A 27,439-nucleotide genomic window follows, 5' to 3' on the forward strand; every position below is an offset into this window, starting at 1 on the left:
ACCTCAAACCCAGTGATTAGGCAATGGACTCATTGGAAAAGGCCTCATAGAAGTTTGTCAGGGTCTGAGCAGCAGCCCTTCAATTTTCTTATTATTCCCCTGCTCATCAAAGCCTTGAAGCTCACTCCCAATAAACTTACTTATGAATTCTGTCCATGTTCCATACTACTCATATATTACACACATTATAAAGTATCACTAAAATAAGTGTTTTAGGAGTTCCCTGTCGCTCAGTGGGTTAAGAACCCGACTAGTATCCATGATGATCCAGGTTCAATGCCTGTCCTTGCTCAGTGGGTTAAGGATCTGGCATTGCTGTGAGCTGTGGTATAGGTTGCAGATGTGGCTCAGATTGTGCATTGCTGTGGCTGTGGTGTAAGCTATCAGCTCTGATTTGACTCCTAGCCTGGAAACTTCCATATGCTGCAGATGCAGCCCTAAAATGCAAACAGGCAAAATAAAACAAGCAAAAAGTCACCATAAGAAACATAACAGGAGTTCCCGTCGTGGCGCAGCGGAAACGAATCCAACTAGGAACCATGAGGTTGTGGGTTTGATCCCTGGCCTTGCTCAGTGGGTTAAGGATCCGGCATTGCCGTGAGCTGTGGTGTAGATCACAGATGTGGCTCGGATCCCGCATTGCTGTGGCTCTGGCGTAGGCCGGTGGCTACAGCTCCGATTAGACCCCTAGTCTGGGAACCTCCATGTGCCGCAGGTGCAGCCCTAAAAAATAAATAAATAAGAAATATAATAAATTTTCCAGAGTCCTTCGTTTGAGGACTATGTTACCAATAACTATGTTTACACTTGGCAGTACTGCGAATGGATGGATATTGACTAAGGATTCTGATGATTAAGGGAAAAGTAATTTTCTTTGCATCTAGCTCCTTTAGAGGTGGTGCCCTTAAAAAGAAGGGGGCACACAGCCCTCTGATTTTGGTCCTGGCTATGCCACTAATTGACTTCACTACCTTCTCTAGGCCACATCCCATATATGGGCCTGTTTCCACATAAAGCATAAAATGATAAGCATTGTAAGGGGTAAAAGGTATTTAAATTTGTAGAGCTGACTTAGACTACTTAAGGAGATAATGCAGACAGAGATGAAAAGGGGTCCAGGATTTCTTGAGATCCGAAACCCTCCAAAGTTGAGAGGTTGGAAGGAGAATGAGGCTGGGGAGTAGCAGATCCTGGAGAAAAGGAGAGTGTGACTTTCAGAAAGCTAGGAGAGGGAAGCCCTTTAAGGAGAGCGTTGACGGTGGGAGTATACGCTGGGGGTTGTGGGATGGAAATCCTATAAAATTGGATTGTGATGATCATTGTACAACTATAAATGTAATAAATTCATTGAGTAATAAAAAAAAAAAAGAGAGAGCGTTGAGGGCCCAACATCCTGAGCTGAATGCAGGGCGGCCCAGTGACCCTTGGCAATATGGAATTGCTGCAAGACTTTGAGCAGCAATTTCTTCTTTTTTTTTTTTTTTTTTTTTGTCTTTTTGTCTGTTGTTGTTGTTGTTGTTGTTGTTGTCGTTGCTATTTCTTGGGCCGCTCCCGGGGCATATGGAGGTTCCCAGGCTAGGGGTCGAATTGGAGCTGTAGCCACTAGCCTACGCCAGAGCCACAGCAACGCGGGATCCGAGCCGTGTCTTCAACCTACACCACAGCTCATGGCAACGCCGGATCGTTAACCCACTGAGCAAGGGCAGGGACCGAACCCGCAACCTCATGGTTCCTAGTCGGATTCGTTAACCACTGCGCCACGACGGGAACTCCCTGAGCAGCAATTTCAATAAATTAGTTAAATTAAAAGCCAGATGAAAACTGACAGGGAGCGAATGAACGAAATCACTTTTTGACGCCTTTATAGCCTGCACAAGCTTGTTCCAAACCCTTAGTTTGCTTAATTCATCTGAGTTCCTCTTGGATCTAACCTTCAGAAACTCTAAAGCACTTAACTTGTTGACCATTCCTCCTTCAGCACCCCCCACCTCCCCCGAGATTGTGCTAAGACATCAAAGTGCTTCGTGAACAAAAACACCTAAAAAAAGGAGCAGGGCAAAAGGGCATTACTCTATTCTATTACTCTATCCCTGTGCTGTATTAATTTTGTATTCCGTAAGCTCCTCTGTGCTCCAACAGTCCAAATTTTCTCAAATTGGTAGCCAAGCATTGACACTTTATTCGGATCTCAAGTCCTTCACCCTGCCAGTCCCTGCCCAACACCTGAACTCTTCCCGTCCCAGAGTCTAACTGGAGACATTCAAATACACCACTCAGCCTCCTCCTCCTTCAAACAAAGAAGGCGGGTGGGGGAGAGCGAAGGGGAAATTACCTTGCTTCTCACACAGGCTTTGAGCGCATGCGTGAGTCCTCCCCCGGACCATTTGTGCTGCCCGCCTAGGAAGGTGGGGGTGGTGGTTTGCCTGACGGACCGAGTACGGGTGCCGAGCAGGCTCTCGCGGAAGTCCATTCGCATTGGGAGGGCCGCGGTGGCTGCTTTGTGCCCTTGTTGCTGAGGGCCTCTTCCTGGGTCATTCCTGGAGCAGAAGCCGGACTGGGGATAACAGCGGGGCTCCCGCCTGGCCGCCTCGGCGTCTGTGTGACCTCCTCGCCGGCAGAATGTGGCGACTACGCCGGGCTGCCGTGGCCTGGTAAGTGCGGGCTCCGACCTGGCCCCGTTATCTCTGAGGCCTCCGGAAAACCGGCTTGTCCCATCACTATCTCCAGAATATGCAGATAAGTCTCAGGCCAGGCAGAGGGCAGTTGGAGAATTCCGGAATGTTTTTGAGGACCTGAGTGACAGGAGCCGTGACTGGGCTTACCGGAGATGCTGGCCCCAGTACTGGTCCCTGTCCCTATGCCATTCGGAAGATTCTGGGTGCTTTTCATTCTTGGCCTGTTCCTATTATTATTTGTGCCTGTCCCTTTAACCTTTCTGCTCTCGCTATTATCTCTGCGTCTGGTAGCTGCTTGTTTCTGCCTCCTTGCTCCCCAGTCTCTGACTCTATCCATGTGTCACCCTTTCTGAGTCTTAATTCTCACTGTGTTTTTCTTCTACCTCCACGCCAGGCTTACATTGCTTTTGCAGGTACCCGACTTAGTCTCTCGGCGTGAAGGGGACTCTGCCTCTTTCCTTAGTCTGCTGAGTGAACGTGATTTGGAGTTATGTCTGGAGCAGTGGCGCATGCTGTGTCAGATGAAATTAGAGATATTCTCTTAATAGCAGCTTTTTTTTTTTTTTTTTTTTCTTTCAGTGTTTAGGAAGGGAGAATTGCTTTTGGATGAGAGGTGAGGAATGTGGCACCACCTTTCTAATCTTTATGTTGTTGTCGCCCAGGCCTGACTTAATCCTAAAGAGAAAGTCGTGGAAGTATTTACATCTCTATAGTGCATTTTAATGAGAGTAATTTTAACTTCAGCCTTTACACGTGGTTGTGTTCTAGTGGTCTTAGATATCCTTCAGGTTTAACTCATTGTTGCAGGCATTTGATGAGCAGTAACATGCATCAAGCAAAATTGGAAAAACTTGGTTTTCCTAAATTAACTCAATCTCCAAACACCTTTTTTTTTTTTTTCCCCCTTGGTCCTTTTGCCTTTTCTAGGGCCGCTCCCGCAGCATATGGAGGTTCCCAGGCTAGGGGTCTAATCGGAGCCATAGCTGCCAGCCTATGCCAGAGCCACAGCAAGGAGGGATCGGAGCTGCATCTGCAACCTACAGCACAGCTCACCGGAAGGCCACTGATTGAACCTGCAACCTCATGGTTCCTAGTCGGATTCCTTAACCACTGAGCCACAACAGGAACTCCCAAACACCTGTCTTGAATTTTTCTGCATAATATTTTAAGTGCAGAAATTTAGTGTTTCTAAGGGATGGAATCCATTTGTTTTATGAAGGTTAACTTGAGTCTAAATTTAGAACTGAATAGCATGCAGTAGTTATAGTTTTAGTCAATTAGAATAATTGAATAAGTTATTTCTAATCTCGTGGAATTTTAATTTGAGTAAACCTGCATCCCTTGGTACTGAACTAAGTTATTTACAACCTTTTTTATTTCTACTCCTCAGTATTTACTGGGGAAATATATTCAATTTTCCTTAAATTAGAAAAGACTTGGAGTTCCCGTTGTGTAGGCCGGCAGCTGTAGCTCCGATTCAACCTCTAACCTGGGAACCTCTATATGCCTCGGGTGCAGCCCTAAAAAGCAAAAAAAAAAAAATTAGTAAAGACTTTGCAGAAAGTAGCATACTTTGTTGGGGCAATTAAGATATGTAGGAAAAACTTAAAAATTGAGTTTAAAAACAAACTGATTAATAACTGATAATTGTTTAGTCCGTTGGATGCTGTCCACTAAATTGTTTCTAAAGTTACTATTGACTCCATGGTTATAGCTTAAAAGTCTTAGTGTGGATAGCACAGTTTAGCTCTCAGCAGAAGTAAAGATGTGAAAGGTCAGAAGCCCCAAGATCTGAAGTTTGTCTTTTGATGTAGTTCCTGTGTGTTGTGAAAGAGTAAATTTAAATTTCTATTCTTTAAAGATAAACATTCTTTGACATATATGTCTAAATACATGCTCATGAACATGTGAGAAGACCAATGACCAATGTTTATTTAGGTGCAATAAATATTTGCTTTTTAGGGCTGCACCCGAGGCATATGGAAGTTCCCAAGCTAGGGGTCAAATCTGAGCTGTAGCTGCTGGCTTACACCACAGCCACAGCAAGGCAGGATCTGAGCGAGGCCTGGGATTGAACCTGCATCCTCATGGATTCTAGTTGGGTTTGTTAACTGCTGAGCCATGAAGGGAACTCCCTGCATAAAAATTTTTTTTTGGTCTCTTTTCTCTTTTTTTGTTTTGTTTTGTTTTTTTGCTTTTCCCTGCATAAAATTTTTGAAAAAATAATTATGTACTAGGGAACAGTACATAGGTTAGAAGAAGATGATGGATGATAGAGAATAGGTGATTTCTGGGGTGGGGTGGGGTTGGGGGGCTTTTGTTTTGCATCACATTTAATTTTTAGTTTGGCCTAATATAGAAGTATACATTCAAATTCCTTTTCCACCATTCACTAGTCTTTTTACCTTAGGCAAGACACAGTTCAAAAGACCAAATTGATAAGGATGCTTACCTTACTAGGTTTTTCTGAGAGTTAATAGTAGCGTTTGTGTAAATATCTAGTATAATATCTGGCACTTTTTCCCTTTTTCCCTTACTGTCCTTCTTCACAGCATTATTTCTGTGTTCTTTGATTCCTTTTAAGATTCTATCCCTGGGGGAAAAAATGTAATTGTAATGTATACGTGTAAGGATAACCTGACCCCCTTGCTGTACAGTGGGAAAATAAAAAAAAAAAAAAAAAAAAGATTCTATCCCCAGGTAATTAAATGGATTAATATTTCAAAACTCTTTAGAATGGGGCCTGGCCCTTAGTAAGTACGATGACTGTGTTGAATAAGGAGTGTGGTTGTTGGTGGGAAACTCCGTCTCTGTCAGGAAGGACAAGAGGGAAGAGCTCAGGCACCGGCATCACCAACATATACTTTTTTTTTTTTGCATTTTGGGGCCGCACCCATGACATATGAAGGTTCCCAGGCTAAGGGTCAAATCAGAGGTATAGCTGCCAGCCTCCACCACAGCCCTGGCAACGCCATATCTGAGCTGCATCTGCGACCTACACCACAGCTCATGGCAATGCTGGATCCTTGACCCATTGATCGAGGCCAGGAATCAAACCTGCAAGCACATAGTTCCTTGTTGGATTTGTTTCCACTGAGCCACAACAGGAGCTCCAACATAGACATTTAGATTCTTTTCTTCTTGGGGTGGGTTTTTTTTTTTTTGTTTGTTTGTTTGTTTGTTTGTTTTTTAACTTTTTCTGGTTAGATCTCTGCCTGTTTTTTGATGGGGGTTGTTTTTTTTGGTATTGAGCTGCAGAAGTTGTTCATAAATTTTGGAGATTAATCCCTTGTCCATCGCTTCATTTGCAAAGATTTTCTCCCATTCTGTGGGTTGTCTTTTCATTTTGCTTAGCGTTTCCTTTGCTATGAAGAAACTTTTAAGTTTGATTAGGTCCCATTTGTTTATTTGTGTTTTTATTGCCATTACTCTAGGGGGTGGATCTGAGAAGATATTGCTATAGTTTATGTCGGAGCTTGTTTGGCCTATGTTTTCCTCTAAGGGTTTTATAGCATCTGGTCTTATATTTAGGTCTTTAATCCATTTTGAGTTTATTTTTGTATATGGTGTTAGGAAATGTTCTAATTTCATTCTTTTACATGTGGCTGTCCATTTTTCCCAGCACCACTTATTGAACAGGCTGTCTTTTCTTCATTGTATATTCTTGCTTCCTTTGTCATCGATTAGTTGACTGTAGGTATGTGGGTTCAATTTTGGGCTTTCTGTCCTGTTCCACTCATCTATATTTCTATCTTTATGCCCGTAGCATATGGGTTTGATGAGTATAGCTTTGTAGTATGGCGTGAAGTCAGAGAGCCTGATTCCTCCAGCTCCATTTTTCTTTTTCAGGATGTCTTTGGCTATTCTGGGTCTTTTGTGCTTCCAAACAAACTTTAAAATATTTTGTTCGAGTTCTTTGAAAAATGCCCTTGGTAATTTGATAGGGATTGCATTGAATCTGTAGATTGCCTTGGGTAGTATAGTCATTTTGACTATATTGGTTCTTCCCATCCAGGAACATGGTCTGTCTTTCCATCTCTTTTTGTCATCTTTGATTTCTTTCATCAGCGTCTTATAGTTTTCAGAGTACAGGTCTTTTGTCTCTTTAGGTAGGTTTATTCCTAAGTATTTTATTCTGTTTGATGCATTGGTAAATGGGATCATTTCCCTAATTTCTCCTTCTGATCTTTTGTTGTTACTATGTAGAAACAGCATAGCAGTTTAACTTACATACATCATGAAATGATATCACAATAAATTTAGTGAACAGCCGTCTTCTCATATAAATATAAAATTTAAGAAATAGAAAATTTTTTTTGTGGTGAGAACTCTTAGGATTTACTGTCTTAACTTTCATATATAGCATACGGCCTTGTTAATTATATTTATCATGTCATACACTACATTCTTAGTATTTATTTGTTTTAGAACTATTAAGTTTGTACCTTTTGACTGTCTTCATCCGTTTCCTTCTTCTGCTACCCCTGTCTCTGGTAACCACAAATCTGATCTCTTTTCTCAGTGTGAGTTTGTTTGTTTTTGAAATATAATTGACCTACAACACTATTAGTTTCCTATTATACAACATATTGATTTAGTATTTCTATACTTTTTCAAAACGATTACCATGATAAGTCTGGTTGGGATATGTCACTATACAAAGATACTTTGTTTTCAACTTTACTGACAACAAACAGCTATCCATAGTTAATAAAACAAATCTCTACCTTTTTTCTTTCCAATGTTGATTTCTTGACAGGATCATAGCCCACATATAGTCCATGATGGACAGGCTCCAGAGTCCCACTGCCTAGGTTTGAATCCCATCTTTACTCCCTATATTGGTGGGGACTTCAGCAAGTTACTTATGTCTGTGAGCCGCCTTTTCCTCATTGGTAAAATGGGGATGATACTAGGGCTTTTACCATAGAATTATCAGCAGGATTAAATGAGATAGCACCTGACATACAGCAAATGGTTGGTAACTGTGAGCTATCCTAAGACAGTGTGATTGGTCATGTGTCCCCCTGCATGTTTTCTCTTTTGTATGTTGCCCTTTCTATTTTTATTTATTTATCTTTTTAGGCCTGTACCCACGGCATGCGGAGGTTCCCAGGTTTCAGGTTGAAATGGAGCTGTAGCTGCCGGCCTATGCCATAGCCACAGCATTGCAGGATCCGAGCCCCCTCTGTGACCTATACCACAGCTCACAGCAACACCAGATCCTTAACCCACTGAGCAAGGCCAGGGCTTGAACCTGCATCCTCATGAATGCTAGTCAGATTCGTTTCTGCTGAGCCATGACAGGGACTCCACGACAGGGACTCCTGTTGCTCTTTTTATATCATTTCCTTTATGTTGTTTCCCTGTCTGATCTTTCTCCCACACTCATTTTCTTTCAGCGAGGTCTGCCAGTCCTTAGTGAAACACAGCTCTGGAATAAAAGGAAGCTTACCACTACAAAAACTGCACCTGGTTTCGAGAAGTATTTATCATTCACGTCATCCTACCTTAAAGCTTCAAAGACCTCAATTCAGGACATCGTTTCAGCAGTTCTCCTCTTTAACAAACCTTCCTTTACGTAAATTGAAACTTTCTCCAATTAAATATGGCTACCAGCCCCGCAGGAATTTTTGGCCAGCGAGATTAGCTGCAAGACTCTTAAAACTTCGGTACCTCATACTAGGATCTGCTGTTGGGGGTGGCTATACTGCCAAAAAGGTGAGTTTAACTTTCCTGCTGCTATTCTAATTATTCCAGCATGATTATTTTAAGGTTTCATAGCATATATCATTTTTCTTTAGTGTAATAGAATATAATTAGACGTTTAAACATTTATTGTGGGTCTCCACCACATGCTAAATTGTTTTAATGGTGCTAAGAGGAAAATGCTCTCTGAATCTTAGTTTTTATTATTACTATTTTTTAAAATTTATTTTCTGAACCCTAGTTTTTCTAGGTGATGAAAACAGCCTAATGGAAGGAGCAGTGGGCTGGGAGTAGGAACACCTAGGTTTGATTTTCTGCTTTGCCATTTGGAAGCACAGGCAAGCTCAGACAACCACTTTGTGGCAGCTCTGGGACCACAGGCAAGCTGTCCTGACCCCTGGTCTCTCTTCCTTCCATGCTTCAGTGTTGTTTAAAGTCAAATCTGACTAAAGTAAAAAAAAAAAAAAAAAAAAAAAAAAAACTTAAGAAAGAAGGTTAGGAAAGGGGGCTGAAGCCTAAAGTAAAAAAAAAAAAAAAAACTTAAGAAAGAAGGTTAGGAAAGGGGGCTAAAGCCTAAAGTAAAGTCAAATCTGAAATCTGTGTGAAGTAGGAGTATATTTTGAATTTTTGCAGTTTCTATATTTGGTGAAGGAACATTTACATGTTTTATATGCTTGTCTGCTAATTTATTTTTAGAAGAGCTAAGGCCATTTTGTTTCTAAAAATTTTAAGCATAGTACATTGCTCTTAGTATGTTTTAACTAATAAATTTAAATAATTTTTCTTTATATTTTATATGGCATTCAGAGCATTTGATTGGCATACTTTCTTGTCTTTTAGACTTTTGATCAGTGGAAAGATATGATACCTGACCTTAGTGACTATAAGTGGATTGTGCCTGACATTGTGTGGGAGATTGATGAGTATATCGATTTAGGTTTGTATCAACATTAAAATACTTTTTGGGGGGAGTTCCCTGGTGGCACAGTAGATTAAGGATGCTTTGGCACGGGTTCATCCCTGGGAACATGCTGTGGGCATGGCCAAAAAATGAGTAAATAAATATACTTTATTTTAGGAAAAATAGTTGTATTGAGGTAGTTTCTTAACTCAGAATTTTAAGGTATAACAGTTTAATGATAAGAGTAATAGAATAGCAAAGAAAAAAATTGGTGGAAGAAATTATCCTCTAGTTCATCACTTTAACATAGCTGTCACTCTCCTTAAGGAGCACTTTCTTTTAATTGTACTTATTTTGTGTGTGTGATTAATGCTTTAGTTTTTTTGAACTAAATTTATAATTTTAAAAACTGTAATTTTTGGAGTTCTCTTGTGGCATAGTGGGTCAAGGATCCAGTGTTATCATTGCAGCAGCTCAGGTCACTGCTATGGCACAGTGTTCAGTTCCTGGCCTGGGAATTTCTGCATGCTGTGGTCATGGCCAAAAAAAAAATTCTTTTTTTAAATTGTACTGTCAGGAGTTCCCATCGTGGCTCAGTGGTTAATGAATCCAACTAGAAACCATGAGGTTGCGAGTTCGATCCCTGGCCTCGTTCAGTGTGTTAAGGATCTGGTGTTGCCCTGAGCTGTGGTGTAGGTCACAGATGCGGCTCAGATCCCAGGTTGCTGTGGCTGTGGTGTAGGCCAGTGGCTACAGCTCTTATTCAACCTCTAGCCTGGGAACCTCCATATGCCACAGGTGTGGCCCTAGAAAAGACAAAAAGACTCCCCTCCCCCAAAAAAAGATTGTACAGTCATAATGAATCCACAATTTGCAATCTTGTCTTTTGCTGCTGATGCACTGGTCAGCATTTTCCATGTTGCCAAGCAGCTTTTTTTCTTTTTTCTTTTTGCCCTTTCTTGGGCCGCTTTCACAGCATATGGAGGTTCCCAGGCTAGGGGTCGAATCAGAGCTGTAGCCACCAGCCTACGCCAGAGCCATAGCAACACAGGATCCAAGCTGTGTCTGCTACCTACACCATAGCTCACGGCAACGCCAGATCCTTAACCCACTGAGCAAGGCCAGGATCGAACCCACAACCTCATGGTTTCTAGTCAGATTCATTAACCACTGAGCCACAACGGGAACTCCGCCAAGCAGCTTTCTTAGACATCACTTTCAATGTCGTATAATGTTACCCGGAACAGATGCACTGTGCCACACCTGATTAGCTGTCTTTGGATAACTTGGTTACCTGTACTTTTTATAATCAGATATTTTGAAAGCCTGCCAGTGTCCAGAGTAATTTCTCCCGTTAGTCTGCCATTGTTCCCCTTTTCTAATAACAGATAGATGAGAAAAAAGTATTTTTGAAAGTTGTGATTGCCACTAAGTCATACCGATTATTTTTTTGTTTTTATTTTTTTTGTCTTTTCTGGGGCCACTCCCGAAGCATATGGAAGTTCCCAGGCTAGGGGTCTAATCAGAGCTGTAGCCACCAGCTTACACCAGAGCCGCAGCAACGCAGGATCCAAGCCACGTCTGCTACCTACACCACAGCTCACGGCAACGCCGGATCCTTAACCCACTGAGCCACTGAGCGAGGCCAGGGATCGAACTGGTTCCTCATCGGATTCGTTAACCAGTGAGCTACGATGGGAACTCCAGTCATACTGATCTTTAAAAAAAATTTTTTTCTGATAAAATTATTTTCCTCAAGTCTCTTTTTTTAGACTTTTTGTAAACATTTTTTAGACTCTAGCTTAAGTGTATGCACAGGTAGATTTAATCTCTGCATGCACTACTCACAGCACATTCTTAAAGTTAGAACTGCTGCATTGGCAAAGATATTTGCAATAAGATCACTCTTTCAAATTATTTTCTAACATACATGAGGAGAGCTTTTTAAGTTTGTACATTGACCTGTACCACAGTATAGTGGCTGAGAGCCTGGGTTCTGAAGCTAGACTGTCTAGGCTTAAACCTGACTTCCTCACTTTGCTCTATGCAAGGGCCCTGTTACTTAATCTCTGTGCCCAGTTCCTCATCTGTAAAATGGTGTTGATGGTAACTGTTTTGTAGGACTACCATGAAGATTAAACAAGTTAATGCCTTTGTAGCACTTAGAATGAGACCTGATGCATATTCTCCAGAGAAAATTAGATAAGCCCTTCCTAACTGAGAAGACATAAGGTTGCTTCAAACTTTGACAAATTGTTGAGTATTTATAAACCAAAATAAATACGGTTGCTTCAAACTTTGACAAATTGTTGAGTATTTGTAAACAAAAATAAATACTTGATCACTGTAAAAATAAATCTAGCAAAAATAAAGGCTTGTCTTGGGCTCATAGACAGTTTTTTTTTGAAATAGTAACAAGTGTGAATCTTTTTAGGGAATATGAAAGGACAGAGAAAAGTAATAGAATTCTGTTCCTGAGCTGGAATTTCATCACTTTTTTTTTTTTTCTTTTTAAATTCAGGCCAGGTGCTACAAGAGATTTATTTTTTTCTCTTTTTTCCTTTGATTCTTGGCCTCTTTGCTGTGACTTCCTCCCAAAAAGTATTTCTGATTCCAATCCACTGTTAATGTAGTGCTTCTGTTTCAAGGCATTTAACTTATAAATCAAAGCTAGCCTTCTAAGCCATGTCCAGTGAGTCTTTTTAAAATTTTCATGGCTTATAGAATATCATCAGAGTAACGTATTGTTTCAGATATATGTAGCAGCTGTTATAGGGAGAATAATTGAAAAAATATTTGAGTTAAATTTATGTGTGATTTGGAGTTCCCGTCATGGCTTAGTGGTTAACGAATCCAAGTAGGAACCATGAGGTTGCAGGTTCGATCCCTGGCCTTGCTCAGTAGGTTAAGAATCCGGCATTGCCGTGAGCTGTGGTGTAGGTTGCAGACGAGGCTCAGATCCCGAGTTACTATGGCTTTGGTGTAGGCTGGTGGCTACAGCTCCGACTTGACCCCTAGCCTGGGAACTTCCATATACCATGGGAGCGACCCAAGAAATGGCAAAAAGACAATAAATAAATAAATAAATAAATTTATGTGTGATATTTAAATTTTATGAATTGAATTTAATAGTCAAATTCTTATTTTGAGACTGTATTTCTCTTCTCCAGAGAAAATTAGAAACGCCCTTCCTAATTCAGAGGACCTTGCAAAATTGACGCCTGACTTTGACAAGATTGTTGAAAGCCTCAGCTTATTGAAAGACTTTTTCACCACAGGTAAGGAAGGACCTGTGTTTGATCTTATCCCCATGAAATGTCAGGATACACAGAGGAAAAATGCTTAAGATGTATTCATTTATTTATTCCCAGCTTTTAAATGAAAATACTTAGTCCAAATAAAAACTAGGATCTTGAAAAAATGGTAAGCATAAAGTTTTGTTGCTCAGTAGTTTTAAATTTTGTTTGGCCCAACAGAATGAAAATGTGAAAGAACTTCAGCATGTTTGGCTTTAGGTATTGAGGGAAAAATATATCACTTGTTCTTGACAAGTAGATGAGACTTCCTGTGTGTTTGCTTTTCATAATTGATTAAAGCCAATTTGGTGATTTTAAAACTAATTATCACGGACCATAATGAGTAGTATTTACTACAGTTAATCCTGGTGTATTTGCCCAATTCTGCCCTATCATATAAATCTGAGGTCTCAAGACATCTTTGTTTGCGCATTCCTATTAAATTTTACATTTCTATTTCCCCCTTTGCTGATTTTTCACAGGTCACAAATTGGTTAGTGAAGTCATAGAAGCTTCTGACCTACTTCTCTTGTTAGGTGTGTAAACAGATATTTTTGCTGACCTTAACATGCCTCTTAAATGCTTCTAATAAACTAGTCGCAAATAAAATTGCAGACCAAATTTATAATGCTGCTTATGCTGAGTTTTAAAATGTCAGAATCATATTGGGCAAATTCATTATCCTTTAGGTAGAAATAATATTTTGTGGTAAAACTAAAATTCCTGAATATGTATCTATATTAGATTCAAGCTATTAAAAAGAAAGTTTGCTTAACCAAAATATTTTCTTGAAACTGATCTGATTGTTTCTGATCATTGGAACAAAAAGTAATTTTAGTTTTGTCTTATCTGTCCTGTCACAGTTGACATTTTTAATTTAATTTTTTTTATTCATTGTGGTCTGTAATGGCGGTAGTAGGTGGCCAAACTGTAAGTACTCTCATGTAAAATAATCCTTATCAAAGATTAGGGGGTTTTTTGGTGTGTGTAGTTTTCAGTGATTATTTTAATTTTTATTTTTTTCACTTTTTAGGGCCTCATTTGCGGCATGTGGAGATTCCCAGGCCAGTGATCTAATCAGAGCTGTAGCCACTGGCCTACGCCACAGCCACAGCAGTGCAGGAACCAAGCCGTGGTCTGTGACCTACACCATAGCCCATGGCAACGCTGGATCCTTAACTCACTGAGCGAGGCCAGGGAATAAACTGAGTCCTTACGGATACTAGTCAGATTCGTTTTTGCTGAGCCACAATGGGAACTCCTATATTGATATTTTTAAAAAATTAGTTAAAAATGTGCTAAAGGAGTTATCATTGTGGCTCAGCAGTAATGAACCCCACTAGTATCCATGAGGACTTGAGTTTGATCCCTGGCCTCGCCCGTGTGTCAGGGATCCAGTGTTGCTGTGAGCTGCAGTGTACGTCACAGACGTGGCTCAGATGTGGCGTGGCTGTGACTGTAGTGCAGACCAGCAGCTGTAGCACGGATTCAGCCCCTAGCCTGGGAAGTTCCATATGCTGGGGGTGGGGCCCTAAGATGACCAAAAAAAAAACATGTCCTATAATATTTTTGAGTTTTTTTCCTTAGGTTGCCATTATGTTCCTCAAAATGAGAATAGTTTTCCAAAAGGTGATTTTTGCTCTAAAAATCAGTTTACCTTTCAACTGACTAAACATAATTTGGAATTTAGCTTAGGCTGTTGACTTCACTGGAGAATTTAAAGGACTGCATATTTATCTTTAAGGTTCACCTGGAGAAACAGCATTTAGAGCAACAGATCCTGGATCTGAAAGTGACAAGCGTTATAGAAAGGTAAGTATAAAGGAGCATTCTCATATAGTCTTGAAAGATTTTTTTCAAAGTTTTCACCTACTTGGAAGATGTGAAAATAGTAACATCTGAGGAGCAAGTATAAAAGCATCCAATAGAGGTATTGTTATTAATCTTGGTACAAAATGCACGATGTTATGTGACAGTTTTGGAAATATAATTGGAGAAGCCCATTTCCCTCAAATACGTCAGTGAAATACTGGTTTCCTGGGTTGTCTCCCCTAGAAGTTTTGTTGTTAAATATGTGTGGGGGAAAGCTGCTGTAAATAAAATAAGCAAGCTTCTTTTCTTTAGGAATTCTCAGACCTTAATAGACACTGTGAATCTAAGAGAAGTCAAAAAGCGTGCAGAGCTTTCCAGATTTATTTACTAGTAGAATCCCTATTCTGTGAAATATATTCTATGGACTAATGTTTCATGACATATACTTAGGGGAAATATTAAGAGAATAGCATGTTCATTATTAGGGGATAAACAGATTTCTGTTACATTGATAGTCAACAAAATTATGTGGGGATTATTTAGGATATGTTAATTTCAATACATGCATATTAATGCATAAGAACGGTTTAGGAGAACTGCTGATGTAGAATCACATATGTTGTGCATTTATAGTCATGTTATCCTGACATTTTCTTAGTTTTCTCTTTTTTCATCTTTTGGAATTGGGCAGATAACTGATTCTTTGGAGGTTTTTAAAAATATAATACCTAAGTATATATCTGAAAAAATATTCTGTGAACATTTAAAATTAAAATAGTGAAGATTATTAGGGTTTTCATACATTGAAGTAATTTTATGTTTATGTGGAAAGGTTTCCATCTTGTTTCCTGTCCTTCAACTTTGAACTTTTTACGTAATGTTCCAAGTTTTAATTATATTTCAAAAGTTTTTTTTCTTTTGGCTTTTTTCTTTCTGTGGCTACACCTGTAGCTATGGAAGTTCCCAGGGTAGGGGTCGAATTGGAGCTGCAGCTACTGGCCTACACCACAGCCACAGCAGCACTGGATCCTTTGCCACAGCTTACGACAATACTGGGTCCTTAACCCACTGAACAAGGCCAGGGATTGAATCTCCTCAAGACAACATTGGATCCTTAACCCACTGAGCCACCATGGGAACTTCTCTTTTGTCTTTTAACTTGATATTTGGGAGAAAACATTTTTCAAAATGTGTGTTTATGTATGCATGTGTATTTGCCTTTTAATTTGGTCATTTTTAATATTTTTTTACAATAACATTATTCTAACCAAGAGACACCCTTGACTATACATGGCTACTGGAAAGAAAAATGTGAATAGAAATTAGCCTATGATACGCAGCTAATATTGAGCCAAGGCCCTGGCCCTTAATGCAGATAGGTTTAATGTGTGGAGAGGAGCTAATCTAACTGGGAAGAAACAACCTCTGTTATAGGCATGGTAGTGTGGATTTTGCGTGACAAGATTTCTTGTTGCCTAGATCATTTTGGGGAGGCCTGCATCTCCATTATTGTCTGGTATGGCCTAGTATTGCTTTGGTAAAGTAGAAACCTACTGAGGTCCTGACTTGGGTAATTCCCTTAAAATCCTGCTAAGGTGATAAATGAATAGTAATTGGTAAATGATCAGATGCTCTGCAGTATAGATAAAACAAGAGAACAGATGTCTGGGAAATTTTTTGCATTTACAGATTTTTTTTTTTTTGGTCTTTTTGCCATTTCTAGGGCCGCTTCCCGCGGCGTATGGAGGTTCCCAGGCTAGGGGTCTAATCAGAGCTATAGCCGCCGGCCTACGCCACAGCCACAGCAATGTGGGAGCGGAGCCGCATCTATAACCTAAAGCACAGCTCGCGGCAACGCCGGATCCTTAACCCACTGAGCAAGGCCAGGGATCCCACAACCTCATGGTTCCTAGTCGGATTCATTAACCACTGCGCCACGACGGGAATTCCTTACAGATTTTATTTTATACAATAGACATGATAGCAAATCTTTTGCTTTATTTTATAATTTTAAAAAGGTAGATACTCTTGTGGACTTTTTTTTTTTTTAAACTTTTCCGTAATTCATGGCAATTATCTTGCCCATTAAAAAGTCACCAATTATTTCCAAGTATGAGTTATAAATATAAGAATTAATCTATAATTCTGATTAAGCTGTTTTCGTTGAAGCCTAAATCAAACAGCATTAAATGCTAATATAAATATTTGCTGTACAGAAAAAGTATTTTCAGCCTCACCTACTAGTTTTGAATTTTATTAATATGCAGTATTATGTTTTCAAGGCTTGACTGTTACCTGTGATACTTGAAAATAATGAACTGCTCAGACAAGATGCATATAAACTGATTTTAAGAGACTTGTCTGTAAGTTGAAGGTTGAATGAAAGCATGGAAAAGGAGACCTTAGCAGAAGCCTTTTGAAATTACTCTAAAACATCAAGTTTTAAAATGTGGGCAATAATCAGAGATGGTAGGATGGTATCCAGAATTTGGGCAATACCTTTTTGATTGGTTCAGCCTGGTGTGTGAGAGCCCTGGATTTAAAATGATGTTCAGAGCCTTAGCCTAATGATTGTCTGGTTTATGCTAAGTTTCTGGCTAGACTTATACTAGGAATGGAAAAGTAAAAGTGAATCAGATTTTTTTTAAGTTGTAATAAATTAAAAACATTTCTACAACTAGAACTAAAAAAGATTTGATCTTTTCAATAAGAACACATCTAGAAAACTGCTAGTGAGCTGAGGGATAGTTAGGAACCTTTCCAAGTCAACTAAAGTGAAAGTGAGAGGCGGCTGAAGGACATGGATGTCAGATCTACTTGAATCAGAATGAGCAACACAGTAGACAGATTGGTTCTCGTGTGGTTTTCAGTCTGGGGTCCCTAAGACTTTTGGGTGTTTTGGAAATTTATAATTGGGATCTTTGGAAACTCAAGAAGCATATACTCCCACATAATGCTGCGCAGGCTAACTAGACACCAAGTTTCTTTGATTTTGCCTGAATGTATATCTTTTCAGTTTGTGGACAATAGTTATGTTTGATCAGAAGTTCTGATATTTTTTTTGACAAATTAAAAATGGAGGGAGTTCACCATTGTGGTACAGTGGCAACCAATCCAATTAGTGTCCATGAGGATGTGGATTCTGTCCCTGGTTTCGCTCAATGGTTTGGGGATCCGGTGTTACTGTGAGCTGTGGTGTAGATCACAGACACAGCTTGGATTCTGCCGTGCTGCAGCCGCATTGCTGTAGGCCAGCACCTGTAGCTCTGATTCAACCCCTAGCCTGGGAACTTCCATGTGCCACAGGTGCGGCCCTAAAAATCCAAAAAAAAAAAAAAGGGAAAAATGCCGAAACCACTCCATAATAAATGCTTTTATTTAATTAGAGATTTTAAAACTTGTACCCACTATAGAAGAATATTAGAAAGAACCCTGAGTGTGAGCTAAATAGCATTCTTGGGACCTGGAGCTCCTTAGAACTGCTTAAAGACAAATTAGGAATTGGAGTGACAAGCCTTTTTTAGGGAATTAATGACCTCACCTGGTTTGTACATAAGCAGATTTCTGTATATTGGTCATAATATATACAGGTGGCAGGACCACTTAGTGTATTTCCTTTTGGTAGATTCAGTAAGATCATTATGTTCAGGTGAAAATTATTTTGCTAAATGGGACATTTTATTATCGGCTTTTGTTCTCTCATGTTTCTGATAGGTCAGAAACATCTCACAGAAGTTAGATGTATAGTCATTTTGAAGGTTACAAGCAAGCACATTTATAACTTATAGAAAAATATTTGAAGGATTTTTAAAAGTCCAAATAATAAAAAGTAGTGTTACAGTTTTAAATATAACTATTAAGCAGTAATGCTCTCCCTTTCCTCATGTTACTCTGATTCTTATTTATGTGGTTTTACTTATTTTGTACCTCCCAGCTGAAATCTCCCTCTTCCTTTTCTCTGCCTAATTCCGTTCATCCTCAAAGCCCAGTTCAATTGTCATCTTCAGGAAGCCTTCCATAACCATTTTGGTGCCAATAATTATACTCTCAATATTTAAAACATTTGACAGATGAAGTACTATTTACTTTGTCTTTTCATTCTTACTATTTAATGGGCTATTTCTGTCATATAATCTCTGTTGTCAGAGCACCTAGGATAACAAACTCTTAACAGAATTCACTGTTTAACTCAATAAAAGAAAACTTAAATTAAGTAAATTTGATTGATGCTGACAAGAGTGGACCCAAAGATTTTACGAAATGGTATGTTGGTTCTGATTACCTGTGAATTTTCTGGCTTTCAATATTTGGCTACTGTTGAGAACAGGAATGTGAAGATGACACATGTACTCAGAATTCTGAATTGTAACAAAGCAGTGTTGCTTAGTAGGATTTAGATTTCTGGGATTCCTCATGCAACAAGTAATGTAAACTGTGGCAAAATGAAATTCTCATGGCCAACACGATCAATAGCCACAGATGCAGGAGACTTAAGTTTCCTGAGCTCCTAACAACTAGCAACTATACTTGGTTAGACACTTAATTTTATTCCTTAATAATAAGCATGTTGCATTTTTATGTCATTTAAAAAACATTAAACAGGAGTTCCCATTGTGACTCAGCAGATTAAAAACCAGACTAGTATCCATGAGGATGCTATCCATGAGGATGCAGGTTCGATTCCTGGGCTCACTCAGTGGCTAAAGGATCCAGCGTTGCCGTGAGCTGTGGTGTAGGTCACAGGTGTGGCTTGGATGCTGTGTTGCTGTGGCTGTGGTGTAGGCCAGCAGCTGCAGCTCTGATCTGACCCCTAGTCTGGGAACTTCCATATGTTGCAGGTGCAGCCCTAAAAAAAAAAAATACACACACACACACACACACACACACGCGCACACACACACATATACATATATAGTGTATGTAACATTGTTTTTACATGATAATTTAGAACATAGGGTATTTGGTAAAAATTGCAATATTGATAAAAACTATTGGTAGTAGACTGATTTGGTCATCTTTTAAAATTGTTTGTAGAAATTGTCCAGTTAGTAAAACAGGATGTGGAATTTCTGAAATGGAGCAAGTTAAATAATTCAAGTGGAAAGATGTTATTTCCTTCTAATGTCTAATCATAAATATTGTTGGCTGTAAATATCTCTAGCAAAATTACGTGTTACTGGGAGGGAGAAAAATAGGAGGATAGTTCTCTTTAGCTAATTGAAATAGTGGAATTATTTAAACTTTGAAAAGTAGATTAGTGCCCAGGAATATTTTTTAAATGGAAAGGGAAAGAAGTCTTCACTTACCTGAAGTTCTTTCCCAGACCCAAATTACTGTTAAAACTAGTAAAGCAGGAGTTGGCAAGCTTTTCCTTAGAGGTCCAGATAGTAAATATTTTAGGTTTGCAGGCCCTAAGGTCTCTGTGGACTACTCAGCCAGAACATTGTAGTTTGCCAGTGCCTTCTCTAAAGAGTAATTTACATATGCCCTTCAAAGCATTGTGGTTTCACCATTTTCCTCTTTTAAGTGTACATTGAACCTGGTGTGTCAAAGGCCCTTTGAAAATAGTGAGACCATAGAGCTAACAGGGTGGTATCAGGTACAGACTTTGCAGGCGCACTGTGACCTTTTGGACCCTGCCCTTCCTGCTTTCTGAGCTGTGTGACGTAAGATAAGTTCCTTATCTTCTCTGACTTTCTGGTTTCCTTTTTAGTAAAATGGGGAACCGTCTGTTAAAAGGTTGTTGTGGGAATTAGGTAAAGCCCTTTAGCACAAGATCTGGCACATAATAAAACTAAATAAATGTTAATATATATGAAGATGACAACGATCATTACCGTCTTACACTTTGAATTATTGCATGAATTAACAGTATGTTAACATCATTTAATTAATTTCCTCCCCTTAATTTCTATGCAGTCTCTTCGGGAGCTTATTTACAGAATAAACATTTTTTTAAGAAGCTCAATTTGGATTTTATGCTATCAACTTTGCATTGTTAGGTAAAAGATTGTCACTCACTTCAAGCAACAAACATGTGCCAAGCCTTATCTTAGGTGCTGGCTGTAACACATCTAATGTCTCAGGCCTTATTCTATGTGCTAGGTATAAAAACAAACAAGCTATGGGCCCTGCTCTGCTATTAGTTTTTAGCATATTGTTGAAAATAACAGTATTTTAAGTGTATTGATATGAACGAGTCATAGTTTCAAGATTTTAAAAAATCTTTTCTATCAAACTCATCAACTTAGAGGTATTTGCAGCACTTTCAGTTGCCTTTTTTTTTGGTCTTTTTTTTTTAGGGCCACACTCACAGCATGTGGAGGTTCCCAGGTTAGGGGTCGAATCGGAGCTTTAGCTGCTGGCCTACGCCACAGCCACAGCAAGATGGGATCCCAGCTGCCTCTGCGACCTACACCACTGCAACACCCACTGAGTGAGGCCAGGGATCAAACCTGTATCCTCGTGGATGCTAGTCAGATTTGTTTCTTCTGAGTCACGACAGGAACTCTGTCAGTTGCTATTTTGGTTTCTGGAGTTATCACTGATGTTTTTAATCTGATACTATATTTTTTAAAAAACTGAGAACATTGTGAAATACGGGACCATGAGAGCAGCAGTGTCAAATTGACAGTAACCAGGAGCAGTTTAGAGAGTATACATACCATCCCTGTTGTTTATAATAACTATTTTTGTTATAGATCATAATTATTACATTTTGAATGCAATACATATCATTTCAAAAGAATTATGTGCTATTTCTTGAGAGAAAAATGTCTGAACTTGGGAAAATATTTATCAAGTAAAATTATTTTGTTCATTTAAGGAGTGTTATCTTGCATTCTTTAGGCACATACATTTCTTCCCCCTCCTTACAACGCATGACCTTAGCTTTAGAAGCTAGCCCATCAGTGTTTAGATTGAGATTTGACGCCTAAAATTGGATAAAGGTAACCTTTTTTAGTTGTGTATTAGGGTGTAAATAGCTTTTTCTGTGTCTAATTCTTGTTTTCTTCCTACTTTTTTCAGGAGGTAACAGTTAATTTCAACTATCTTCACATAACTGCTTCAGTAACAGACATGGAAGGAAAGTGAGGTGTCACTAGAAAGAGGCTGCTTTTCTTATAATATAATAGATATTAGAGTATTGACCATATGATTTGTATATACATATAAGCAGTTGGTTAGGGAGGGGTGTTTATGCTCTAAATAAAAAACAATCCTTTGCCTGATAGACCAGCACAGTTAAGAAATGTGAAATATTTTCTTACTGCTTTGGCATTTTATAAATACTACTGATACTATGATAATTAAAGTATAGGTACACTCATGTGTAAGCCAACATGGGAAACCTTCTTTAAAAGGCAGTTGTTTTGAGAAATCTAAACACTTGAATGATTAGAAGAAGTGATCATGATAAATTACCAAATGAATAAAAATAAGATGGGTTACTTTTCTTTTTGCTTGGTGAAAGGCAATGATACAAAAAAAGGAGGCGCAAAGGACATAAAAATTATGGAAATGATGAGAGTAGTGATGAGGGGCATTGCATTTCTTTGATAGATTTATCAATGACCGTAAAAGCATTTGTTTAAAAAATACATTTTAAACAATAACTGCACTTTTTATAAGTATATTTTTTACTATTGAATTTGGAAACAGGTGTTGAAATTTCAGTTATGTTACTTGCCACTTTGATGTTCTCTTACTTGTCATGCAGAAATATCAACTAGTTTCATCCTTTGATTTATAGTAAGTCAACCAGTTTCATTATTGTTGGTATAGCTTAATGTATTAAAACTAGGAATCAAACAAAAATCTCTCAAATCGTGTGCTGATAGTTTCCCTTAATTTAAAATGCTTTGCTATGATACAGTTTTTCTGTTTGTATTTCTTTTCTGGAAAACTTTTTTATTTATATTAGTCCTTGGATTATGTAAACTAAGTTATTAACCTCTGGGGGAGTCTACCAATTAAAATTTGAATATGATGTTATCCAGTGGTTCATTTTAAGAAACTTTATAATTGTATTATACAAAATAAAATATTTTTGGCAATTATTTTATAAATCTGTGAAGCTGTTTGAAACTCCTAATTTAGATTATTTTAAAGTATTAGTTTTCCTCTTTGTTTTTGTAATTTGGTAAAAATTGAACCCATTGTTCTCCCAGAAAACTTTTGTTGTGCAAATTAAAGAGCGACTTCATTCATTGGAATTTTACCCTTTTCATGTTTCTAATTGAAAAAATAGTAGGCTTCTGACATTGTTATTTCCTAGTTGTTTTCCTCTCCTGTATTTCTTAAGATCATCTAATAGACCAACAGTTTAAAACACTGCAGAAAATGACATGTACTTTGGTTGTATGCCACATGTGAACACATTACACCAAATATACATTTCATGATTATTAGAATTTTAAACATAGAAATGGTAATTTTGTGCATAGGTCCAAACTGGGTTTTGTTTCATTTTTATTTATTCATAATTGTGCTATCTCCATATCTTAATTATGTTCTTTTATAGTGATTGTGCTTTAATAATTGATATAGCCTTGGTTGTATTCTCAGAGGCTATTTTTATTTAATGTCAGAACAACTCATAAAAAGTGAAAATTCAGTCAGACTACTTATTTGAGGTTGTGTAAAGTTAAGACAGTACCTCAAACATTATTTAATTGGTGAAAAAAAAACCCTTAAGTTTTAGTCAAATAAGGTTATGTGCATAGGCATGTAAAATTATGAATTAATGTAAAACCTCGATTAACTTGATTCTCAAAACTAAGTTTTGAAGGACTATAGTCTTTAATGGATGATGTCACATGTCAAGGAAAAATAATAATTAAATCAGATATTATGTATTCTCCATTTAGTCTAATGAAACTAAGAATTAAAAGATTCAGGCCTGTAACATCAACACTGTTCAAAACAGTTTTGTTTCTTCCCCCATATGTATTAGTTCATATTGGCAATTCAAAAATAAGGGGTGAAGTATTTGTTTTCTCAATTTTTCCTGTTACTAGGAAATTCAGTTAACTACAGTGCCATCTTCCCTGAGCATTCCAGTTAGTCTGGGTTTTACTGTATGTTGCTATTATATATCTGGCTTGTTTTATTCAGTAAGCAGTCACTTATTGCATTTTCCTTTTCACTTTTTAAACTGCTGTTGCATATTTCTGAGGCATAGAATTTTACTGAGGGGAAAAATGGAAATGTGGTACAGAGCCCAGTTACATAGTGGCTCTAAAAGTACATAACTGAATTTCCATTTTGTGATAAGCTATCCATTTCTCCTTAACTTAATCTGTTCCTTTCTTGTGCCCTTTGGTTTAACATTGTTCTCCTCCCCAATTTTCCTCTTCTCCTCGTTATAAACTCATGGCAGGGTCTGCTTGGTGAGCTCATTCTCTTACAACAGCAAATTCAAGAGCATGAAGAGGAAGCACGCAGAGCTGCTGGCCAATATAGCACGAGCTATACCCAACAGAAGCGCAAGGTGATGGATGGTTTAAGGGGGCTACTGATGTATTCGCACTAATCAGCCATTTCTACCAAGATCATGTCGCCTTAATCCATTCATGGACTCCAGTTATGAGAAATTATTTTTGATAAAGTGAAAATAGGAAAGATACATACTTTAGATATGCAACTTTCCTAGAGTAGGTAAACAAAACCAAAATATTAAACATTGGAATTATTAGATTGGAAAATCAGATTATCTGTAAGGGTTCATGGATTTGTACTTAGAGAAGAATTATGAATTGTGGTTTACTTGGTCGAGTTACTGAGGCACCCTAAGTTTGTAGCCAGCTTGTCTGTTTATTTGTTCACAAAGTTTTCATTGCTGAAATGAAAAGGATTACTATGGATGACCATGTTAAATTACTTAAAGAATGAAATGTATTTGTTTTAGCTAAAATGAATCAGCAGAGAATATTCTTATTTTTTTACAGAAGAAAGCTATTTTGACAACTTTTGGGCAGTTATTCTTAGGTACTTTGATAAACTTGTTGCATAAAGATTTTCCACATTTATTAGTAAAGTCAACACAGATAAATTTTCACCTTGGACCACTGAGGGATTGAACATTGGAAATCTGTTGTAATTCTAGTCACTGAAGAACAGATTCTAGTAGAAGTCATTGTAACTCTATACAGATATTTGGTTGTAAGTGCAATCAGGAAATCTTTAAAAATGTGCTTTTGGCTGTTAGATGATCCCATAGTGTAGGTCCCAAGGTTAATGTTCTAAAGAGACTAGAATCAAATGAAATATAAGTAATGATTTTAAAATTGTACGCTAAGATCTTGAAATTGGCTACTTGTGTTATTAGATCAGAAAAATTTTAGAGTGAGGAACAAATCTTAGAAAAAATAATTCAGTCATAGAAGTAGCTTCCTGTAGGTTCGATTTTGAATTAACCAATACTATAGATAATTAGTGTGCTGTAATTCTGCTGGCTAACCCTATTGTATATGGTGGTGGTTAATACTTGGGAGTACTCATCATAGTTTGACCTTTTTTTTTTTTTTTTTTTTTTTTTGAATATTGTTTCCGGGCTTTTCTCAATTCCATGGCTGTGGAATTTGATTCATGTATGTTGTTTAGCTTTCAGTGAATGAATAACATAGGTAGAAACAGAAAACAAGTTATTTTTCAACTTGTGTTAAACTAAGGAGGGACTGATTTTAAATGGTGATTTAGCCTTCTCTGTTCCTCATGCTGTTGAGAGTACCATTTAAATATTCTAACCAATTGGATGCTTGGGCCTAGCCATCCTTTCCTTAGCTTCCTTCCAGAAAGAAGGGGAAAGAACTACTACGTTTTGGTAGTTAGGAATATGAATACAGCTCTGGTTACATGTCATTCTTGTTTTTTTCATAATGGTAAAATAATTTGCAGTGAGTCCCATAGAGCTGCTGTTTTAAGATTCTAAGGTATGATTTAAGACATGCTATTGAATCTGATTTAAATGATAACCATTAGTGAATATTGTTTATTTTTGACATTGCCAAGGGTTACTATTCACTCAGGGGCTACTTTACTAGCCTTTTTCCAGGCTTAGTTATATCCTTCTTGTTTCTGATATTCATCAGATTATCTATGTTACCCTTTTATTCCTCGTTTTCTGCATTTGTAAAAGAGCTACTGACAGGACTATACCTCTATCTGTTTTATTTATTAAGGCATACTTATTAGAGTACCAAACATGGCTTGTTACTGTCCACATTATTTTTTTTCTGTTTTTCTACTGACTGAATTTTTTTTTATATAGTGGTTTTTATTTTTTTCCATTATAGGTGGTTTACAGTGATCTGTCAATTTTCTACTATACAGCATGGTGACCCAGTTACACGTACATGTATACACTATTTTTTCTCACATTTTCGTGCTCCATCATAAGTGACTAGAAATAGTTTCCTGTGCTACACATCAGGATCTCATTGCTAATCCATTCCAAAGGCAATAGTCTGCATCCATTAACCCTAAGCTCCCAATCCATCCCACTCTCCCACCCCTTGGCAATCATGAGTCTGTTCTCCAAGTCCATGATTTTCTTTTCTGTGGAAAGGTTCATTTGTCCCGTATATTAGATTCCACATACCTGCCCACTATAGAGTTGCCTTGTGTGAAAGTAGATGAGACTTTAAAAACAACTTATTATGCTCCTCTATAGTGATAGCATTCTTTTTACTGTCCTTTAAGATAGTTTGCTTACAATATCATCCTCTCTATTCCCCCTATAGGTAATACACAGATGACTTTACACCCCTTCATTTGTTGTAGTGATCAAAATCCTAATTCGATGAGGTTTTTATCATTCCAAGCATTTGAGGTTTACTTGAGGTACAAAACCACAGCTACTTTCTGTTGCTTTTTAGTCGTTCTTTCCCATTACTTCTTGAAAATTATAAGTAGGCCTTCATTTTGTATATCTTAGTAGCCCCTAATAGATTTTTCCTGTATCACTTGAGCAAAGGCACTCATGCAGAAACAGTAGATTAAAACTGCTGTTGGTAGATTTACCTCAAGTGAATCTGTACACATAAAGAATTTTTATGAGTTTATGCATTTCTGTATTTCAGAATCACCACAGCTGCTTAGGAAGAAATACTTAAAAATTTAAAATGAGCCTTGGTTTTGTGAGGAGCTAGTAAAGGTTTTTCTCTTTCAGCTTTTAGCTTGTTTTCTGCGGAGGGTTCCGCACTTTCTCCATCAGTTTTACAGCCCTGGAATTGTAGAAAAGCTCTGGTTTCAAGACTATTGATACCCATTTCTGTCAGGGTGAGTTTTAAATTAATCTCATAATGAAAACTAAATGTACTAAACAACAGGACAAGAACTTACTGTAAGTAGCTGAACTTTACCAGTAAAGTGCATCAAAATAAAGTATGCCGGAGTTCCCGTCGTGGCTCAGTGGTTAACGAATCCGACTAGGAGCCATGAGGTTGCAGGTTCGATCCCTGGCCTTGCTCAGTGGGTTAAGGATCCGGCGTTGCCGTGAGCTGTGGTGTAGGTTGCAGAAGCCTCTCAGATCCCAGGTTGCTGTGACTCTGGTGTAGGCTGGCAGCTAACAGATCCCATTAGACCTCTAGCCTGGGAACCTCCATATGCCGCGGAAGCGACCCTAGGAAAGGCAAAAAGACAAAAAAAAAGAAAAGAAAAATAACATGTACTATTCTCTTAGGAAAATACCTAAAAGTATCTTCTGATCAATCTTTAATAGTTATTTTGTAAACCTAAAGGTTTTAATCTTGTTTCCAAGAGAATAGTAGGTCTAAGTCTTGACAACACCACCAGCTTTCTTTTAATATAACATTAATCTTTTTTAATTTAACAGTAATCTTTTAACATTAAGCAGATAGGAAATGTGTCACTAAAACTATGCATGAGTCATTCTTAATGATTGTGCCAGAAGGGCATATGATAAATTTAAATACTCCTAAAAATCCAGATTTATAAAAATCTTAACAGTCATGGTTACTAAATACTAATATCAGCCTAAAGATTATATTTGTAATGTTCTAATAACCCTATATCATTTAGAC

At 38.0% G+C, this 27,439-nt stretch overlaps 1 protein-coding gene across 4 annotated transcripts in view; it reads left to right on the top strand.

Annotated features, from left to right (window-relative positions):
• OPA1 (OPA1, mitochondrial dynamin like GTPase) overlaps positions 2,422–27,439 on the top strand; it is a 93,575-nt gene continuing 68,557 nt past the window's right edge. The window contains exons 1-7 of one of the 4 annotated variants that reach the window (XM_021070063.1): positions 2,430–2,651; positions 8,078–8,396; positions 9,225–9,321; positions 12,456–12,563; positions 13,064–13,117; positions 14,326–14,393; positions 23,776–23,886. In XM_021070063.1, coding sequence (XP_020925722.1) covers positions 2,620–2,651; positions 8,078–8,396; positions 9,225–9,321; positions 12,456–12,563; positions 13,064–13,117; positions 14,326–14,393; positions 23,776–23,886 — 789 coding nt within the window. In that variant the 5' untranslated portion in view covers positions 2,430–2,619. Of the gene's footprint in view, positions 2,652–8,077; positions 8,397–9,224; positions 9,322–12,455; positions 12,564–13,063; positions 13,118–14,325; positions 14,394–23,775; positions 23,887–27,439 lie in introns of all 4 variants that reach the window. The other 3 variants (XM_021070064.1, XM_021070065.1, XM_021070066.1) reach the window with 3 other exon arrangements.

Source organism: Sus scrofa, chromosome 13 (genome assembly GCF_000003025.6).
Source record: "Sus scrofa isolate TJ Tabasco breed Duroc chromosome 13, Sscrofa11.1, whole genome shotgun sequence".
Classification (NCBI taxonomy): Eukaryota; Metazoa; Chordata; class Mammalia; order Artiodactyla; family Suidae; genus Sus; species Sus scrofa.